This window comes from Schistocerca cancellata, chromosome 4, assembly GCF_023864275.1.
Source record: "Schistocerca cancellata isolate TAMUIC-IGC-003103 chromosome 4, iqSchCanc2.1, whole genome shotgun sequence".
NCBI lineage: Eukaryota > Metazoa > Arthropoda > Insecta > Orthoptera > Acrididae > Schistocerca > Schistocerca cancellata.
In genome coordinates this window covers 841,443,254-841,462,312 of record NC_064629.1, presented here as the reverse complement: position 1 = coordinate 841,462,312, position 19,059 = coordinate 841,443,254, and the positions used below count along the sequence as shown (strand labels likewise).

The following is a 19,059-nucleotide window of genomic DNA, read 5'->3' as shown; positions in this document are numbered from 1 at the left end:
GTCCCATTACAACTGGCTGCGTAGGTGAGTTCAAAGGTCGGAGGAAGGCAAGACGTAAGACCATATCTAATAAAGCACTCCGGTGTTCAGACTAAGATACAGGGTGATGACAGTTTTACTTTATATGGAACCGATTAACTAACTGTAACAACCAGTATTACGAGGGTAAATCAATTATTATCCGCAATTTAGTTATATTCTTGTTTATTTTGGTAGTACTGTCGTTTTACGTTGATGACGCATGCTTTGTTTATTTGTTGTTATATCTTTGCAATTTTCAAACTGCTAGGTTAGTTTCGTTATCGCTGCAGTGCTGTTAATAATGGCTGCTCCGCTATCTATTTGCACCAAAGAAGAGCAATGTTCAGTGATCCGTTTTTTGTGGCCGGAAGGCGTACCAGAGGCCGAAATTCATCGAAGACTTTCGGTACAGAACGAGAACAGTGTTTGGCCACAACGAATGGATTGAAAAATTGCCCGCCGGAATGGCCGAGCGGTTCTGGGCGCTACAGTCTGGAACCGCGCGACCGCTACGGTCGCAGGTTCGAATCCTGCCTCGAACATGGATGTGTGTGATGTCCTTAGGTTAGTTAGGTTTAAGTAGTTCTAAGTCTAGGGGACTGATGACCTCAGAAGTTAAGTCCCATAGTGCTCAGAGCCATTTTGATTGAAGAATTCCGAAATGGTCGCACAAGTGTTACGCACGATGAAGGAGCCGGACGACCGTTTACCGCCACAAATGAAGAAACCACTGAGCGTTCACGTGAAATGATTCTCTTAGAGAGACGATTAACTATTGACGTAGTGGCACATCGTCTGCAAATTAGTCACGGTTCTGCCTACGAAATCATCCACAACAGACTTGGGTTTCATAAAGCTCGTGCAAGATGGGTCCCAAGACAACTTGTACAGTTGCATAAACAAACGCGCTCGGACATTTGCAAAAAACATTTGGATCGCTATGGTAACGAAGGGGACAACTTCTTAGACAGGATCATTACTGGTGATGAAACGTGGATCCATCGATACGAACCGGAGAGTAAACGGCAGAGTATGGAATGGAAACATCCAAATTCGCCGAGCAAGAAAAAGTTCAAGACCCAACCGTCTGCAGGGAAACTGATGCTTACGGTTTTTTGGGACGCACAAGGTGCAGTACTGGAACATTATGGGGAAAGGGACAAAACAATAAACAGTGTACGTTACAGTGAGATGCTTACTGCCAGGCTAAAGACTGAAATTCGAAGCAAACGCCGAAGATTGCTATCAAAAGGTGTTGTGTTGTTGCACGACAATGCCCGTCCGCAGACTGCTGCTCACACTGCTGAAACGCTCCAGGAACTCAAATTTCAAGTACTGGATCATCCTCCATATAGTCCCGATCTTGCCCTCTTCTGACTATCACTTATTTGGCCCACTCAAACAGGCATCAAGGGGCCGTCGAATTGCTTTGGACGAAGCAGTGAAAGAAGCGGTGCATTCCTGGCTCGCAGCTCAACCGAGAACCTTCTTTTATGAGGGCATCAGGAAGCTTGTACAACGATGGACCAAGTGCGTTGAAACGTAAGGAGACTATGTCGAAAAATGATGTTCTTGTAAGTTTCCTATTTGATTACAATAAAACTTTATAACTAATTTGCAGATAATAATTGACTTACCCTCGTATCTAACACATAAAGTAATGGGTCCATAATTGGACCCCATAGTAGTAACTTAAATAAATTGCACCAAAAGAATGGGGACTGTCTACCTCGTTCCAAAATATGACTGTAGTCGACCATGAGTGGAAGTGAGCTCATTACCAATTTAAGAAATTATCACTTGTTAATGCTGAGAATGTTTGTAAGCTATTTGTTTATTTGATAATTATGTAATACACCTCATCGGGAACAATATCATAGTCAGCATCATTCAAGTACTACTACTATAACCAAAGACAAATTCCGCCATTCAGGTTTCAATTATTATTGTAAGTTCATACGGTATATGCAGCTCGTACTGCATTTACTCTATTTCTGTACTGATAACATAAGAGGGGCATGCCATCTACTGGTTGCAAAATATCATAGACAGCACAACAGAACTAAAGGGACTTATTTGAAACCCCATAACGTCTTCCACTGCGAAGCATAAGTTAGAAATTTGGCTCAGAGGCTCAGAGGCTCAGAGGTACCTTCCTATAAAATGGTGCAAAAGCGTGGCGCCCTGCGACGGCACCCTTCGATACGGCGACGCTTCAGACAGCAAGGTGTCGACACGTGCAAAAAAAAGGCCACATCTCAAAATTTCATGTGAGATGAGGGTTAATAATGTCACACTGACACCACATTGTGACCAACTCCACCGTGAATGTGTCACACGATGAGAAGGTCGATAGACCCACAGTTGTACCCCCTCATTTGCTGCCTCCGCAGTGGAGGTTAGAACCACGACACCTGGCGTTCAAATCTCGCAGTTTTTTCATATGTTTGGTTCATATGGCTCTAAGCACTATAGGACTTAACATCTGAGGTCATCAGTCCACTAGACTGAGAACTACTTAAACCTAACTAACCTAAGGACATCACACACATCCATGCTCACGGCAGGATTGAAACCTGCGACCGTAGCAGCAGCGCGGTTCCGGACTGAAGCGTCTAGAACCGCTCGGTCACAGCGGCCGGCTCATATGTGTGGCAAAGGAAAACATTTCAGACACACCGCCGGTCAAAATCAAAACGAAAAGACCTTATAAGGTGGTTTAAAGGGTGTCAATGAAACCACCCCTTTCCCCGAGGCGTTGATGGCCACACGTTTCGCGGTCTAAGGCGACAGTTCGCAGTGCGATGAGCGACAGGAAGATGTTCGTGACAACTTTTGACACTGCTGATACTCTCGGACGTTTCAACCTTTATCTAAGGACAATGTGGGGCAACATCCCCATTGAACATGATTGTACCCGTTTGGAGTGCAGTACGACCGCAATTTTTACTCTCGGGTACAGCTTGAAACTGCTAGGGACCGTTTAAAACCATTCGGCGAAATTTGAGCGCGATCGAAGCAGTAAAGAATACTTATGCTTTTTCAGCCCTCCTGTGAAGAATTCACATGGGAGTGCAACATTAAAATGTGAGTGAATAAAACGGCAAAAGGTCGCTCTAGGCTCCCTGTCAGAAATTTCGACACCAATTTAACCTGGTGGCTGCTCTGGCGCCTACGGGTTTGGCAACCCCCTCGACAACCTTGAGAGCGGTTTGTCTGGCTTCAGGCGCTAGAACATCCGGCAGCCTGTACTTATGTCGAAGTTTCTGATAGGTACATTTGTAACGTGCTCAATAAAGTCGCGTGGGTGGTACCGAGGATGTTGCGAAACAAGAGGATCTTAGAGGGATCCTTTGCCGTTTTATTCACAGATCTGTTACGGTTGCACTGCCACATGCTCACTCCACAGGAGTGCGGAAAATAGAAGTGTTGCAAACTTTACTGCTTCAGATCACGTTCTAATTTCGTCCAATTGTTCTGAACCGTCCTTAGTGGTTCCAACCTGTATACGAGAGTAAAAATTGCGGTCACGCTGCACTCCAAACGGGTACAATCGTGTTTAACGCGGATGCTGTCCTACAGTGTCCTTAGATGAGAGCAGAAACATCCGAGGGTATAATCAGAGTCTAAAGTTGTCAAGAACACCGCACTTCGAACTGTCGTTTTCGACCTTACACCTCACATGAACTTCTGAGTTCTATCCTTTTTTCCGTATGTGTCGACACCTTTCTGTTTGAAGCGTCGCCAAGGCCGAGAGTGACGTCGCAGGTTGCCAAACTTCTGCATCGTTACAGAGGAAGGTTGTAGGCAGCTTTGAGCAAACTTTTGAACTTACGTCTCTTAATGGAAGACAGTTAAGGTTCAAATGGCTCTGAGCACTATGGGACTTAACTTCTGAGGTCATCAGTCCCCTATAACTGAGAAACTACTTAAACCTAACTAACCTAAGGACATCACACACATGCATGCCCGAGGCAGGATTCGAACCTGCGACCGTAGCGGTCGCTCGGTTCCAGACTGTAGCGCCTAGAATCGCTCGGCCACTCCGGCCGGCGACAGTTAAGGGGTTTGGAATGAGTGATCCTTTAATTTTGTTGCACATTGTAGGTTGTAAGTTCATATCTCGTAATATAGCCATTTGACAAATTTAAATATTTTCCTGTCAGTAACAGAAAAAGAGAGACAGAATCATAGGTCTTGATTACGTTATTCACTGTACACACTGAAAGAAGCATGCATGTAATTTCATGTGACACTGTTTGTAGCTAACAAAATGTTTATAATAACAGTTAAAATAAAGGAAATCAAAGCCTTTAACACAGAGTCTACTGCAAGGTCTTCGTAATGCCGTTTTAGACTTCTTCAATAATCTTTTGATTAGAAGAATGAATAATTAATTACTCATAGATAGCCATTGTAACCATGCTAACTAAATACGGGGCGTGTTAGTGGTATCTTGACGGCAATAAAGAATCGCTGTCTTTCAAATCACAGAAGTGAACATCGTGAATGTCTCCGGAAACTTGTTGCGAAAATCGTACAGTAGGTTTATTGGGACTTTTTGTTCGGGACATGGACGTAGGTTGGAGACGCCATAGTGAGTGGACGTGTGTAGCAGGACAGGTATTTTGGAGGCGCCACAGTGAGTGGATGCATGGTGTAGGGACTCGGTGGGTAGTTATACTGTGATGCTTTTGCGGTTGCTCAGTAAATCTGCTATTTATATAGAACTCATGGCTATCTGTTTTGCCAGCTGAGTGAAAATAACGGAAGCGCAGAGAATCTCTTAGCTCTATATTTTCGAAGAGTCATTGTACGAACTCACGACCAGAAACCGACAGGTGAAATGTTGCATATAACGTTAATGACCCAAAGTGTATAAGGACAGAAAGTGTCGAAAAACTGTAAATAAAAATATTCCGGGAAAGCCTTATATGAGGTGGTAGACGGGAGAATGAAGGCAAACTAGGAGGTCCAAATGCTATCCAATACACATGAACGATCCTGATTGACAGTGTTCTTGCAGAAGTATTAAACAATTAGACTTAAAAAATCTACGTAATATATCGGCAGAGAGAAGTCTAATGTTTAAATACGAGACAGAAGATAATAAAGAAGTCGATTTCACTTAACTGAATTATATCATTTAGTCATACCGTTGGTATGGTAACTTAGCGAAACGGAAGGAGGTCGAGAGCAAAGATGAGGGGCTGGAGTCTTATTGAGAGGAGACCAAGATTTTATTCGAAATAGCCTGGCTTTGCACATTTGCCGCATTCCTGCTCCTTGTCACAACGTTTAGGTACAGCTACATATTCTTTAACCCTTTCTGACCGTGTGATTCCAATTGGAATCGCCAAACAGTCTGACTTGTGGAGCCCATATTACGCAGCAAATGTTCCCAGATGGAATCATAAGATGTAGTTCTGATTTCTGCCAACAGATTGTAGCACCTTGTTGGTCTCTAATAATCGACTTTTAGGTCTCAATCTTCTGTTGTTTGTTGACGTGCGCATGGCGTTCCTGTTTCGGTATGCAATAGCAACTTTGTAAAATAATAACAAGTATGTATTACATTTATAAATATTAGCTTTTATAGCTTTCTGCTGCTTTAGAATTAAAGAATAATGTGCTTATATTCAGTTTCTAGAATGTGTTTCCGAAATAAGAATTTTCACAATGAGAAAACAATGATTCCATTTGGAATCAGTAGGTTTTTGTCATGTGCTGATGTTGTTTACTGTCGATTACACAGATATTTAGTTTCTGCTATCCACTTTTATCACTTTTAAATCTGTTATCAAAACAAATATTACATTTAATCTGAAAAAGATACTGCTAATGGTTATTTTTCGTGATTTTACATTGCAATTTGTAGGCTATAAGTCACGATATAAATACTAATTTTATACGGTTTATTTGTAGGTATGTCGTGGTCACTGACAGATGCAGAAATTGTCGCAATTTTGGAAGGTGATATATCTGATTTTGAAGATGCTGACTTTGAAGAAGATCAGGAATCTAATTTGGAAGTTGCTGTTCGAGAAAGAGTTTTTGGTGATGAAGATCTTGCTGATGAAACTGTAAATATAGACTGTTTAGATATTCCTATGGAAACTCACACACTGAATGACAATGAAGAGGAAGAGCTAGATGAGACTCCCCTCGCTGTACGTCTTGAAGCACAAAATCCAAGTGATCTACATGTATGTCAGGTAAGAAGCAAACGTTGGCTACACAAAAATATGGAACCAGTAGATGTGACCTATCAGTCCACAGTTTCTGATCCGCCAAATGAGGAATTAACCCCACTGAATTACTTTGAAAAATTTATTGATAGCACCATCATTCAGAACCTAGTAGATTAAACAAATCTATATTCTACGCAAAAAACAGGGAAGTCCATCGACACATCTACAGTTGAGATGTCACAGTTTCGTGGAATCCACATTTTAGCTGGAGTTGTTCCAGTGCCAAAGTATAGGATGTACTGGACAGTTTCTACCCATTATGAGCCTATAGCAGGAACTATGACACGAGATCGATTTTGTAAGTTGAGGACTTATTTACACGTAAACAATAATGATAACATGCTACCAAGAGAACACAAAGTCTATGGCAAATTGTTTAAAATTAGACCTTTTGTCGATCCTCTGCAAAATAAGTTTTAGAAAATTTAGCCTGAGGAGTACAATTCAATAGATTAGATGATGATTCTGCTCAAGCCTCATACATTTATGCTGCAATATATAAAGAGCAAGCCACACCGATGCGGAGCGAAAGTATTTTCATGGGCTGGAGTAAATGGCTTTGTGTATGATTTTGAAATATATGTGGGTAAAGGGACAAATGTGAAAGATGGCCCTTTAGATATGAGTGGTAATGTCGTCATGAGGCTTGTAGATAATTTGCCTAAATATCAAAACCACAAATTATTTGATGACAATTGGTTTGATTCCTATTATTTGGTTATGGAACTAAAGAAACTGGGAATCTACATGGTGGGAACTCTGAGAAAGAATCGACTGGTAGGGTGCTCTTTGCAGACAGATGGTTCTTTGAAACAAACTGGTCAAGGGTGTTATGATTACATATTAGAGACAAATGAGAACATTATGTTGCTAAAATGGTTTGACAATAAGGGAATCCACCTTATTTCTTCATATAAAAGTCAAGAGCCCCTTGAAGATGTAAGCAATATGTGAATGTCCCTAGACCTGCCATAGTAAAAGAGTACAACACTTTTATGGGGGGTGTTGACGTGCATGACATGCTACTACAACTCGAGAGAGCAAATATCAAGGGCTATCGGTTCTACCTCAGAATAATATTTCATCTCGCCACCAGAGTGGCGTTCGATGTATTTGTTAGATTTTATAAATGGGACTGTGAACAAATCCAGGTCAAATGTAGTTCTTGCATAATTTTTCGCAAAAATAAAAGTAATTTTTGTTGGAAGCGTTTGGCAGTCAATTGAGAAATGTGGGGAAAATACGAGGCAAACATTGGATAACAGATCGCTGATTTGAAATCCCGCCACGCTTTGCCAACAGTCACGTGGTTTATGTTGGAGCCACACCAGCCCTATAGCTTCTGCACAGCAAGGCCAGTCTACTAGTATCTATGGTCGAAGGAATCACCACAAAACTTTATTCACTCTCCGTATGTAAATCACAATATCTAAAGAGTAAGCAATAAATATACTGAATGAAATTTTCACTCTGCAGCGGACTGTGCATTGATATGAAACTTTCTGGCAGATAAAAATTTTGTGCCAGACCGAGACTAGAACTCGGGACCGCAACATCTAATCTTCCAGCAGTGCCAGTTCTGCAAGTTTCGCAGAAGAGCTTCTGTGAAGTTTGGAAGGTAGGAGACGAGGTACTGGCGGAATTGAAGCTGTGAGGGCGGGTCGTGAATCGTGCTTGGGTTGCTCAGTTAGTAGCTCGTTTGCCCGTGAAAGACAAAGGCCCCGATTTCGAGTCTCAGTCCAGCACACAGTTTTAAACTGCCAGGAAGTTAAAAAAACATACTGTGTGAAAAATCACTCCCGGCACAAGCGAACGTAAACACCAACTGTTCTTGCTCAGTTTTAACCTAAGAAAACTGCATCGGAATGCGGAGCCACGTCACGGTGCTACTGGCTTGGCAGCCATCTTGGGTACGAAACGGGAATCTTCAACCTGATGCATAATTCGGACGATTTCCTTCAATGCTCACGGCGATTTTGCCTGATTCGCATACTGATTCTGGACCCTGTGGCGTTCGAACGAAAGCTTTTGGGTCGCCCTCTATATATAATAGTGTGTGTGTGTGTGTGTAGCACTGCAACCCAATAACACTACACACACGCCCAATACGTTTCCGCGAGAAGGTCAAATACCTCGGTGTCTGGCTGGACAGGAAACTACTCTGGGGGGACCACATTCAACACGTGACCAACAAAGCTAACGCGAGGCTCAAACAACTCTACCCTATGCTTAACAGGCGTAGCACACTGAACAGGAGGGTGTCTAGGTCCATGTACATGACCCTTATTAGACCCCTGATGACGTACGCAGCCCCTGTCTGGGGATACGCTGCGCCAACTCGCCTGCGCCGTCTGCAGCTCATACAGAACAAAGTACTCAAAATCATAAGCAACGCTCCGCGCTACACACGCATCGCGGACCTTCACCGGGAATACCGGCTAGATACTATCTTCCAGGTATTCCAAAAACTCTCCACACGACTGTATACGAGACACTCGCGCAACCCGTTTATCCTTTCTCTGGGTAACGACGACCACAACCATAGATGGAAGCATAACAGACCAAAGACATTATTGACTAGGAACTAAACATCTATGGTCCATAGAACGCTAACACGACGGTACTGGCGAGCCCCTGCAACACAGTTATTACTGGAAACCCAGATGTGCGACCAGCCGAAAAACAGGCAACCGCAGGGAAACCGTACTGTACACAGCACGCAAACCAGCCACACACACACCCCTACAGACGGTGTGCCTGTGAGCCGATCTATGACCGATCGCCCACTAATCTACAACGACCTTGAACTGTTGCAGGGACGCAGCAACTGCAGCAAGCCCGCATCTCGTGGTCGTGCGGTAGCGTTCTCGCTTCCCACGCCCGGGTTCCCGGGTTCGATTTCCGGCGGGGTCAGGGATTTTCTCTGCCTCGTGATGGCTGGGTGTTGTGTGCTGTCCTTAGGTTAGTTAGGTTTAAGTAGTTCTAAGTTCTAGGGGACTGATGACCATAGATGTTAAGTCCCATAGTGCTCAGAGCCAACTGCAGCAAGCGCCGCAACAAGCTCCAACAACGACAAAGGTAACGATGCACGATACCTCGAACTAACACAACCACACCTTGCATGCACTGTCGCAGATAGCAAGCCGCTACTGCCCTTACTACCCGCCCTACTGTCGCAGAGGTTTTTTTCCCTTGGCTCTTGCCTTGGCACTTTTTTTCCTCTGCCCTTACAACCGCTACCCTTCAATCGTTTTCGACCACTTCTATCTCCTGACTGACCATGTTAGTGAGTAATCTTACCCAGACGCATGGACAACATCACAGCCCGCATCCTGTGACGCCTGATTCAAAAACTAACATGTTTACGGAGGTGACAGTAGAAGTTTTGGTTTGGTCACCACGTTGGTGTGGGCGTGGAGGGGCCCCATCCTTTATTATTATTATAGTGTGTGTGTGTGTGTGTGTGTGTGTGTGGTTGTGTGTGTGTGTGTGTGTGTGCGCGCGCGCGCGTGCGTGCGTATATGTGTGTTAATTAGGGCGTTCGCAAATGATACTGTGTTCATAGTGAATTCACAACGCCAGAAAACCGTAGCGCATTATAGGGAGACTGCAGAGAATTAATTGTTGGTGCGGCGGCTACCAGCTGATTCTCCCCTTAAACTGATGCGACTCAGTGCCCGTAAACAGTCGGAAAGTCTTCTTATTATTTGATTACACAATCTGACGATTGTTCACTAGAAATTGTCGTTGGCATTACATAACGAGTTGTGTATATCCGGAGCAATTTAAATTGGAACGACGACACGAAAGTAACTAGGAAAAACTGCCAGACTGAAATTCCTTCGAGGAATCCTAAGGAAATACGATTCACCCACGAAGGAGGTCGTTTACAAAACACTCGTTCGGCCCATTCTTACATTCTGCTCATCAGACTGGGGTTCTTGTTATGTTGGGTTAGTAGGGGCGATATACACAATCCGAAGAACAGCATCAGGTTTCATCAGGGTTCGTTTAATGAGCACGAGGGAGTGAAGAAGATGTTCATCCGACTCCAATGGTAGTCACTTCAAGATAGGCAATGCACGATAACTCAGAGATTTACTGTTATAATTTCGCGAGCATACGTTCGAGGAAGAGTGAAGCAACGTGACACTTCCTCCCACATATCGCGAAATGACCATGACAGTAACATCAGAGGCGTTCTAACTCTTACAGAACATAGAACAAAGCACAGTGAAAATGATAGTGTTACACTGCGACATAAAACGAAAGACGGTTTGCAAAGTATAGATGCAGATGTAGGTCAAGGGGACAATAATACCATTACCATTTTAATGAAGAGGTGCAGCCCAGTATAACGTTAGAAAAGTAATGCTGTTGTCCCATCTTGTTCAAGTAAGTTTTCAATGGCTGCAAAGCCGCGCGGTATTTTCTTACGATTTGTATCAAATCGACAGGGCCAGATGACATTGTCGCTATGACACTCGAATTGTATACTGAGAGAGTGGATGTTCAATTTTTGTCTACCTATTATGATTTACATTTTTCATGGTGCCGCAAAAGACGCGTCAGCACAAAGCTGTGACGATTCGTAAATTAGACGACAGCTATTTTCGTCTTTCAGCTATGCCCAGCAAGAACAACAACCCTTTCCCCGCTTGTTGGAGAAAAAAAAGTAAAGTGTGTCCGATGTACCAACTCAAAAAGATTTTTTATATAAGATAATGAATAAATGTTTAGCTTTCCAGGTAACAAGGGCAAAATAACGAAGAAACGTTTTTTCTTTATTGTTTTAAGGTGGATGGACCACCATAAATGAATCGAAAAATGGAGTCTGCACAGGAAAAGGCACTGCTCGTTTCCTGGTTCGTTGAAACGAAGTCAGACACCCAAGTTCAGAGAAATTTCAAAACGGAATACGGGGAAACACCATCGTCTCAGGCAGCAAAAAGAAAATGGCACAGGAACTTCATGGAAACAGGATGTGTGAATCTGAGGCACCATATAGGCAGGGCAAAGAGAAGTGACGAAGATACGCAGATAATTCGACAGGTTTTCCAGCGTTCACCACGGAAGCCTGTTCGTAAGGCATCAAAAGAACTGGGAATCCCTCGTATGACAATGCACCGGATACTCTGAGAGCGTCTTTATCTGTTCCTCTGAACTTGGGTGTCTGACTTCTTATCAATAAGCCAAGTCATTCACTGTGTCTTTTCCTGTACAGAATAGATTTTTTGATTCATTTGTTGTGTTCCAGCCACCGTTCAACAACAAAAAATCTTTTTTCAGTTGTGTTGCTCACGTCAGTTGTAAAGGCAAAACAGTTAATTATTATCTAACACAAAAAAATGTTGTTGAGTTGGGGCATCAGCCAAACGTTTTCTCTCAAAGTTAATTAAGGTCGAGTTTTATGACACTGAAATTATAACGTACCTTTTGGGACATCCTGTACAATGGAATATGTGACAGTGATGTCAGTGAGTGGTACCGGTGAATGGAAAGATTGAAAAACAAAAACTAAACTATAATTAATTCTTGAGTCGGTTAGTTGTCACAATTGAGGAAAAATTCTATGAAAAGGCGTAGTAGCGGCTCGTGCGGACTAAGAAAATGGGTCTTGAACATGTCCCTATGGCACAACAGAGACGTTCTGTAATGAAGTGCAGTGCGTACAATGTATTCAGTAGTATTTCAGAAAAAAAATCAATGAATCACAGTGTACCTGTAAAGACACTACTGGCCATTAAAATTGCTACACCACGAATATGACGTGCTACAGGCTCGAAATTTAACCGACAGGAAGAAGATACTGTGATATGCAAATGATTAGCTTTTCAGAGCATTCACACAAGGTTGGCGCCGCTGGCGACAACTACAACGTACTGACATGAGGAAAGTTTCTAACAGATTTCTCATACACAAACAGCAGTTGACCGGCGTTGCCTGGTGAAACGTTGTTGTGATGCCTCGTGTAAGGAGGAGAAATGCGTACCATCACGTTTCCGACATTGATAAAGGTCGGATTGTAGCCTATCGCGATTGCTGTTTATCCTATCGCGACATTGCTGCTCGCGTTGGTCGAGATCCAATGACTGTTAGCATAATATGGAATCGGTGGGTTCAGGAGGGTAATACGGAACGACGTGCTGGATCCCAACGGCCTCGTATCACTAGCAGTAAAGGATCGTGCAGCCACGTCTCGATCCCTGAGTCAACAGATGGGGACGTTTGCAAAACAACAACCATCTGCACGAACAGTTCGGCGACGTTTGCAGCAGCATGGACTATTAGCTTGGAGACCATGGCTGCGGTTACCCTTGATGCTGCATCACAGACAGGAGCGCCTGCGATGGTGTACTCAACGACGAACCTGGGTGCACGAATGGCAAAACGTCATTTTTTCTGATGAATCCAGGTTCTGTTTACAGTATCATGATGGTCGCATCCGTGTTTGGCGACATCGCGGTGAACGCACATTGGAAGCATGTATTCGTCATCGTCATACTGACGTATCACCCGGCGTGATGGTATGGGGGGCCATTGGTTACACGTCTCTGTCAGCTCTTGTTCGCATTGACGGCACTTTGAACAGTGGACGTTACATTTCAGATGTGTTACGACCCGTGGCTCTACCCTTCATTCGATCCCTGTGAAACCCTACATTACAGCAGGATAATGCACGACCGCATGTGGCAGGTCCTGTACGGGCCTTTCTGGATACAGAAAATGTTCAACTGCTGATCTGGCCAGCACATTCTCCAGATCTCTCACCAACTGAAAACGTCTGGTCAATGGTAGCCGAGCAACTGGCTCGTCACAATACGCCAGTCACTACTCTTGATGAACTGTGGTATCGTGTTGAAGCTGCATGGGCAGCTGTACCTGTACACGCCATCCAAGCTCTGTTTGACTCAATGCCCAGGCGTATCAAGGCCGTTATCACGGCTAGACGTGGTTGTTCTGGGTACTGATTTCTCAGGATCTATGCACCCAAATTGCGTGAAAATGTTATCACATGTCAGTTCTAGTATAATATATTTGTCCACTGAATACCCGTTTATCATCTGCATTTCTTCTTGGTGTAGCAATTTTAATGGCCAGTAGTGTAAAAACTAATTAAGAGAAAGCTGTCATCTCTAAATTACAATAATTTCAAACGACAGTGAAATGTATAACTAGTAAATGAAATGGAAAAGCCCTGTGAGACAACGTACCTTACCACTCAGGTGCGTGTCATTGGTAAAAGATACAGTAGCCGGCTTGGTTACTTTGAACAGCCAGAGCGTAAGGTTCTTGTCAGGGATGCTCCTCACGTCCTTAGGGAGCGAAGGCCGGAAGGCGACGCGGACCCACAGAGCAGCAGCCTTCACCCGCAGTTCTGGGCCAGCTCCTTCCCCTTCCATTTCTTGAAATCGAGAGAATTCAAGAAGGGTCTGGCCATTTAAGGTGTGACCTGGAAACATAAAGAGTACAGTTGTTAGTTGTCTGGACACATGTACTGTAATTGTTATTTTTATTCTCTAAATACAGGCAGCAAATAAATAAAAAAAATCACATATGATCGTGCCCAACGTAAAGTCCCGAGGGGCTGGAAAAAAAGCGCAGGTGACGCCTGTATATAAGAAGGGTAGAAGAACGGTTCCTCAAAATTACAGACCAATATCCTTAACATCGGTTTGTTGCAGGATTCTCGAACATATTCTCTGTTCGAATATAATGAATTTCCTTGAGACAGAGAAGTTGCTGTCCATGCATCAGCACGGCTTTGGAAAGCATCGCTTCTGAGAAACGCAACTCGCCCTTTTTTCACATGATATCTTGCGAACCATGGATGAAGGGTGTCAGACGGATGCCATATTCCTTGACTTCCGGAAAGCGTTTGACTCGGTGCCCCACTGCAGACTCCTAACTAAGGTACGAGCATATGGGATTGGTTCCCAAGTATGTGAGTGGCTCGAAGACTTCTTAAGTAATAGAACCCAGTACGTTGTCCTCTATGGTGAGTGTTCATCGGAGGTGAGGGTATCATCTGGAGTGCCCCAGGGAAGTGTGGTAGGTCCGCTGTTGTTTTCTGTCTACATAAATGATCTTTTGGATAGGGTGGATAACAATGTGCGGCTGTTTGCTGATGATGCTGTGGTGTACGGGAAGGTGTCGTCGTTGAGTGACTGTAGGAGGATACAAGATGACTCGGACAGGATTTGTGATTGGTGTGAAGAATGGCAGCTAACTCTAAATAGAGATAAATGTAAATTAATGCAGATGAATAGGAAAAAGAATCCCGTAATGTTTTAATACTCCATTAGTAGTGTAGCGCTTGACAGTCACGTCTATTAATTATTTGGGCGTAACATTGCAAAGCGATATGAAGTGGGACAAGCATATAATGGCAGTTGTGGGCAAGGCGGATAGTCGTCTTCGGTTCGTTGGTAGAATTTTGGGAAGATGTGGTTCATCTGTAAAGGAGACCGCTTATAAAACACTAATACGACCTATTCTTGAGTACTGCTCGAACGTTGGGATCCCTATCAGGTCGGATTGAGGGAGGACATAGAAGCACTTCAGAGGTGGGCTGCTAGATTTGTTACTGGTAGGTTTGATCATCACGCGAGTGTTACGGAAATGCTTCGGGAACTCGGGTGGGAGTCTCTAGAGGAAAGGATGCGTTCTTTTCGTGAATCGCTGCTGAGGAAATTGAGAGAACCAGCATTTGAGGCTGTCTGCAGTACAATTTTACTGCCGCCAACTTACATTTCGCGGAAAGACCACAAAGATAAGATAAGAGAGATTAGGGCTCGTACAGGGGCATATAGGCAGTCATTTTTCCCTCGTTCTGTTTGGGAGTGGAACAGGGAGAGAAGATGCTAGTTGTGGTACGAGGTACCCTCCGCCACGCACCGTATGGTGGATTGCGGAGTATGTATGTAAATGTAAATGTAAATCTTTCAGGTTCTTTCGTAATGAAATGTACAGTTACCCTAGATGCTATTAGCACTGTTACTAAACTATGTTGCGTATAGTGTGTATTGAAAGTAATCGCGAGTAGTGAAATGACTCAAGTAATAGTAAGGAGAACAGTATATAGATCAGCTTGGTTCCTGAAGAGTTTAGTTTCTGAGTTACTGCCGATGTCTTATTTTCTTACGTATTTCGTTGCTTCTTGAAAGTAACTTTGATATCGAATGTACCCATAGCCGAAGACACTAATGCACATGTGTTCCATGTTAATCGATTAGTGGGCAGCTTGTCCGAATCGCGCTTGCAGGAGACATTTAAACCGCTGGTATCAGACTGGTAAGGGGAAGAGAGGTGATAACGTAAAGTATCACCTAACTTTCTATGAAAAAATGCGTTTTTAACCGTCAGCTGTTTATTTTAAAACATGAATGTCGACCGGTTTCGGTCATGGACCACCTTCACAGGAAGTAAGAATAAGTACAAGAATAAAACAGATAAGGTAAAAACACATTTCATGTTCCATTTAGACTGATATAACGTCAAAACTGTCATAATGGGAAATCACAATCAATAGTCAAGTACAGCACTTCCAGAAGCAACGAATATGATTCACATTGATTAATGTCACTAGGCTATACACGGTTGGCGGTGGCGTGTTTGTTGCTGTTAGAAGTGGTTTAACTTATCGCGAAATTGAAGTAGATAATTCCTGTGAGTTAGTATGGGCAGAGGTCATTGTTGGCAACCGGAATAAAATAATAATAGAATCCTTTTACCGACCTCCCAATTCAGATGATACAGTTGCTGAAAGGTTCAAAGAAAATTTGAGTTTTATTGCAAACACGTACCCGACTCATACGATAATAGTTGGTGGTGACTTTAATTTACCCTCTATATGTTGGCAAAAATACATTTTTAATTCCGGAGGTACGCATAACATATCATCTGAAATCATGCTAAACGCATTCTCTGAAAATTATTTCGAGCAGTTAGTTCATGAGCCCACGCGAATAGTAAACGGTCGTGAAAACACACTTGACCTCATAACAACAAATAATCCTGAGTTAATAAAGAGCATCAAAACCGATACAGGGATTAGTGAACACAGGGTTGTCGTAGCGAGACTGAATGTTGTAATCCCTAAATCCTTCAAAAATAAGAGCAAAATATACCTATTAAAAAAAGCAGATAAAAAATCACTTGGCGCCTTCCTAAGAGACAATCTTCACTCATTCCAAATTAATAATATAAGTGTAGATCAGATGTGGCTTGAATTCAAAGAAATAGTAACGGCAGTAACTGAGAGTTTTATACCAAATAAATTAACAAACGTCGGAGCTGATCCTCCTTGGTACACAAAACGGGTGAGAACACTATTGCAAAAACAATGAAACAAACATGACAAATTTAAACAGACGCCAAATCCCCATGATTGGCGATCTTTTAGAGAAGCTCGAAATTTAGCGAGGACTTAAATGCGAGATGCTTATAACCGTTTCCACAACGAAACTTTGTCTCGAAACTTGGAAGTAAATCCAAAGAGTTTCTGGTGGTATGTGAAGTATGTTAAGCGGTAAGAAACAATCAATGCCTTCTCTGCGCGATAGCAATGGAGATACTATCGAAGACAGTGCTGCCAAAGCAGTTACTAAACACAGCCTTCCGAAATGCCTTCACAAAAGAAGACGAAGTAAATATTCCAGAATTCGAATCGAGAACAGCTGCCAACATGAGTAACGTAGAAGTAAATATCCTCGGAGTATTGAAGCAACTTAAATCACTTAATAAAAGAAAGCGTTCTGGTCCAGACTGTATACCAATTAGGTTCCTTTCGGAGTATGCTGATGCATTAGCTCCATACTTAACAATCATATACAACCGTTCGCTCGACGAAAGGTCCGTACCCAAAGACTGGAAAGTTGCACAGGTCACACCAATATTCAAGAACGGTAGTAGGAGCAGTCCACTAAATTACAGGCCCATATCGTTAACGTCGATATGCAGCAGTATTTTTGAACATATATTGTGTTCAAACATTATGAATTACCTCGAAGAAAACTGTCTATGGACGCACAGTCAACATGGGTTTAGAAAACATCGTTCTTGTGAAACACAACTAGCTCTTTATTCACATGAAGTGTTGAGTGCTATTAACGAGGGATTTCAGATCGATTCCGTATTTCTGGATTTCCGGAAGGCTTTTGACACTGTACCACACAAGCGGCTTGTAGTGAAATTGCGTGCTTATGGAATATCCTCTCAATTATGTGACGGGATTTGTAATTTCCTGTCACAGAGGTCACAGTACGTAGTAACTGAGGGAAAGTCATCGAGTAAAACAGAAGTGAGTTCTGGCGTTCCCCAAACTAGTATTATAGGCCCTTTGCTGTTTCTTATCTATATTAACGATTTGGGAGACAATCTGAGCAGCCGTCTTAGGTTGTTTGCAGATGACGCTGTCGTTTATCGACTAATAAAGTCATCAGAAGATCAAAACAAATTGCAAAACGATTTAGAAAAGATATCTGAATCGTGCGAAAATTGGCAGGTGACCCCAAATAACGAAAATTGCGATGTCATCCACATGAGTGCTAAAAGGAATTCGTTATACTTTGGTTACACGATAAACCAGTCTAATCTAAAAGCCGTAAATTCAACTAAATACCTAGGTATTACAATTACGAACAATTTAAATTTGAAGGAACACATACAAAATGTTGCGTTGAAGGCTAACCAAAGATTGCCTTTTATTGGCAGGGTACTTGGAAAATGTAACAGATCTACTAAGGAGACTGTCTACACTACACTTGTCCGTCCTCTTCTAGAATACTGCTGCGCGGTGTGGGAACCTTACCAGATAGGACTGACGGAGTACATCGAAAAAGTTCAAAGAAGTGCAGCACGTTTTGTATTATCGCGAAATATGGGAGAGCGTGTCACTGAAATGATAGAGGATTTGGGCTGGACATCATCAAAAGAAAGGCGTTTATCGTTGCGACAGAATCTTCTCACGAAATTCCAATCACCAACTTTCTCCTTCGAGTGCGAAAATATTTTGTTGACGCTGACCTACATAGGGAGAAACGATCACCACGATAAAATAAGAGAAATCAGAGCTCTACGAAAAGATATACGTGTTCGTTCTTTCCGCACGCTATACGAATTTGGAATAATAGAGAATTGTGAAGGTGGTTCGATGAATCCTCTGCCATGCACTTAAATGTGATTTGCAGACTATCCATGTACATGTAGATATAGATGTAGATGAATGTCAAAGGGTCGAAAAATCATGGAGGAACATATACACATGAAACTAGCAGACAATCGTCTACATCTGATGCTGACTATTGTCTTTGCTAGTTTCATATCTATATGCTCCTCCAACATTTCTGGTTCCTTTGACATTAATCACTTTGAAGTGTATTCGTTACATTCACGCTTCGTAAACATTCTAGGATTGGTCTCACAAGTGGTATGTCAGCCGCCTTATTACCAATGGACGGAAATCTACCGCCTGTTTTACCTACGACTGAGCCTATGTCATCATTCCACTTCACATCCCGTCGATATGACACACCCCTGAAATGTTATCATGACCGGACTGAAGCTATTTTCGTATAATACTTAATTACAGGTAAGTACAGAATATGCAAAAAAATCTAATGTTACTTTTATTATTGTTTGAATTGTCATTAGTATACAGCCTGAACAGCAAGGCTCCCAAGACACATCTCTGGCGCACACTTGAAGTTACTTCTATATCTAGGTATAAGAATTGAATCAAGATTACTTGCTGCGTCCTTCCTACCAACAAATCTTCAACCCAGTC

At 42.7% G+C, this 19,059-nt stretch overlaps 1 protein-coding gene across 1 annotated transcript in view; it reads right to left on the bottom strand.

Moving 5' to 3' along the window:
- The window catches only part of LOC126183469 (inhibin beta chain-like), a 327,394-nt gene that overhangs the window by 20,161 nt on the left and 288,174 nt on the right, over nucleotides 1-19,059 (bottom strand). Inside the window, exon 2 of the mRNA XM_049925481.1 lies at nucleotides 13,487-13,725. Within this exon, the coding sequence (XP_049781438.1) occupies nucleotides 13,487-13,725 (239 nt within the window). The remainder of the gene's footprint in view (nucleotides 1-13,486; nucleotides 13,726-19,059) is intronic.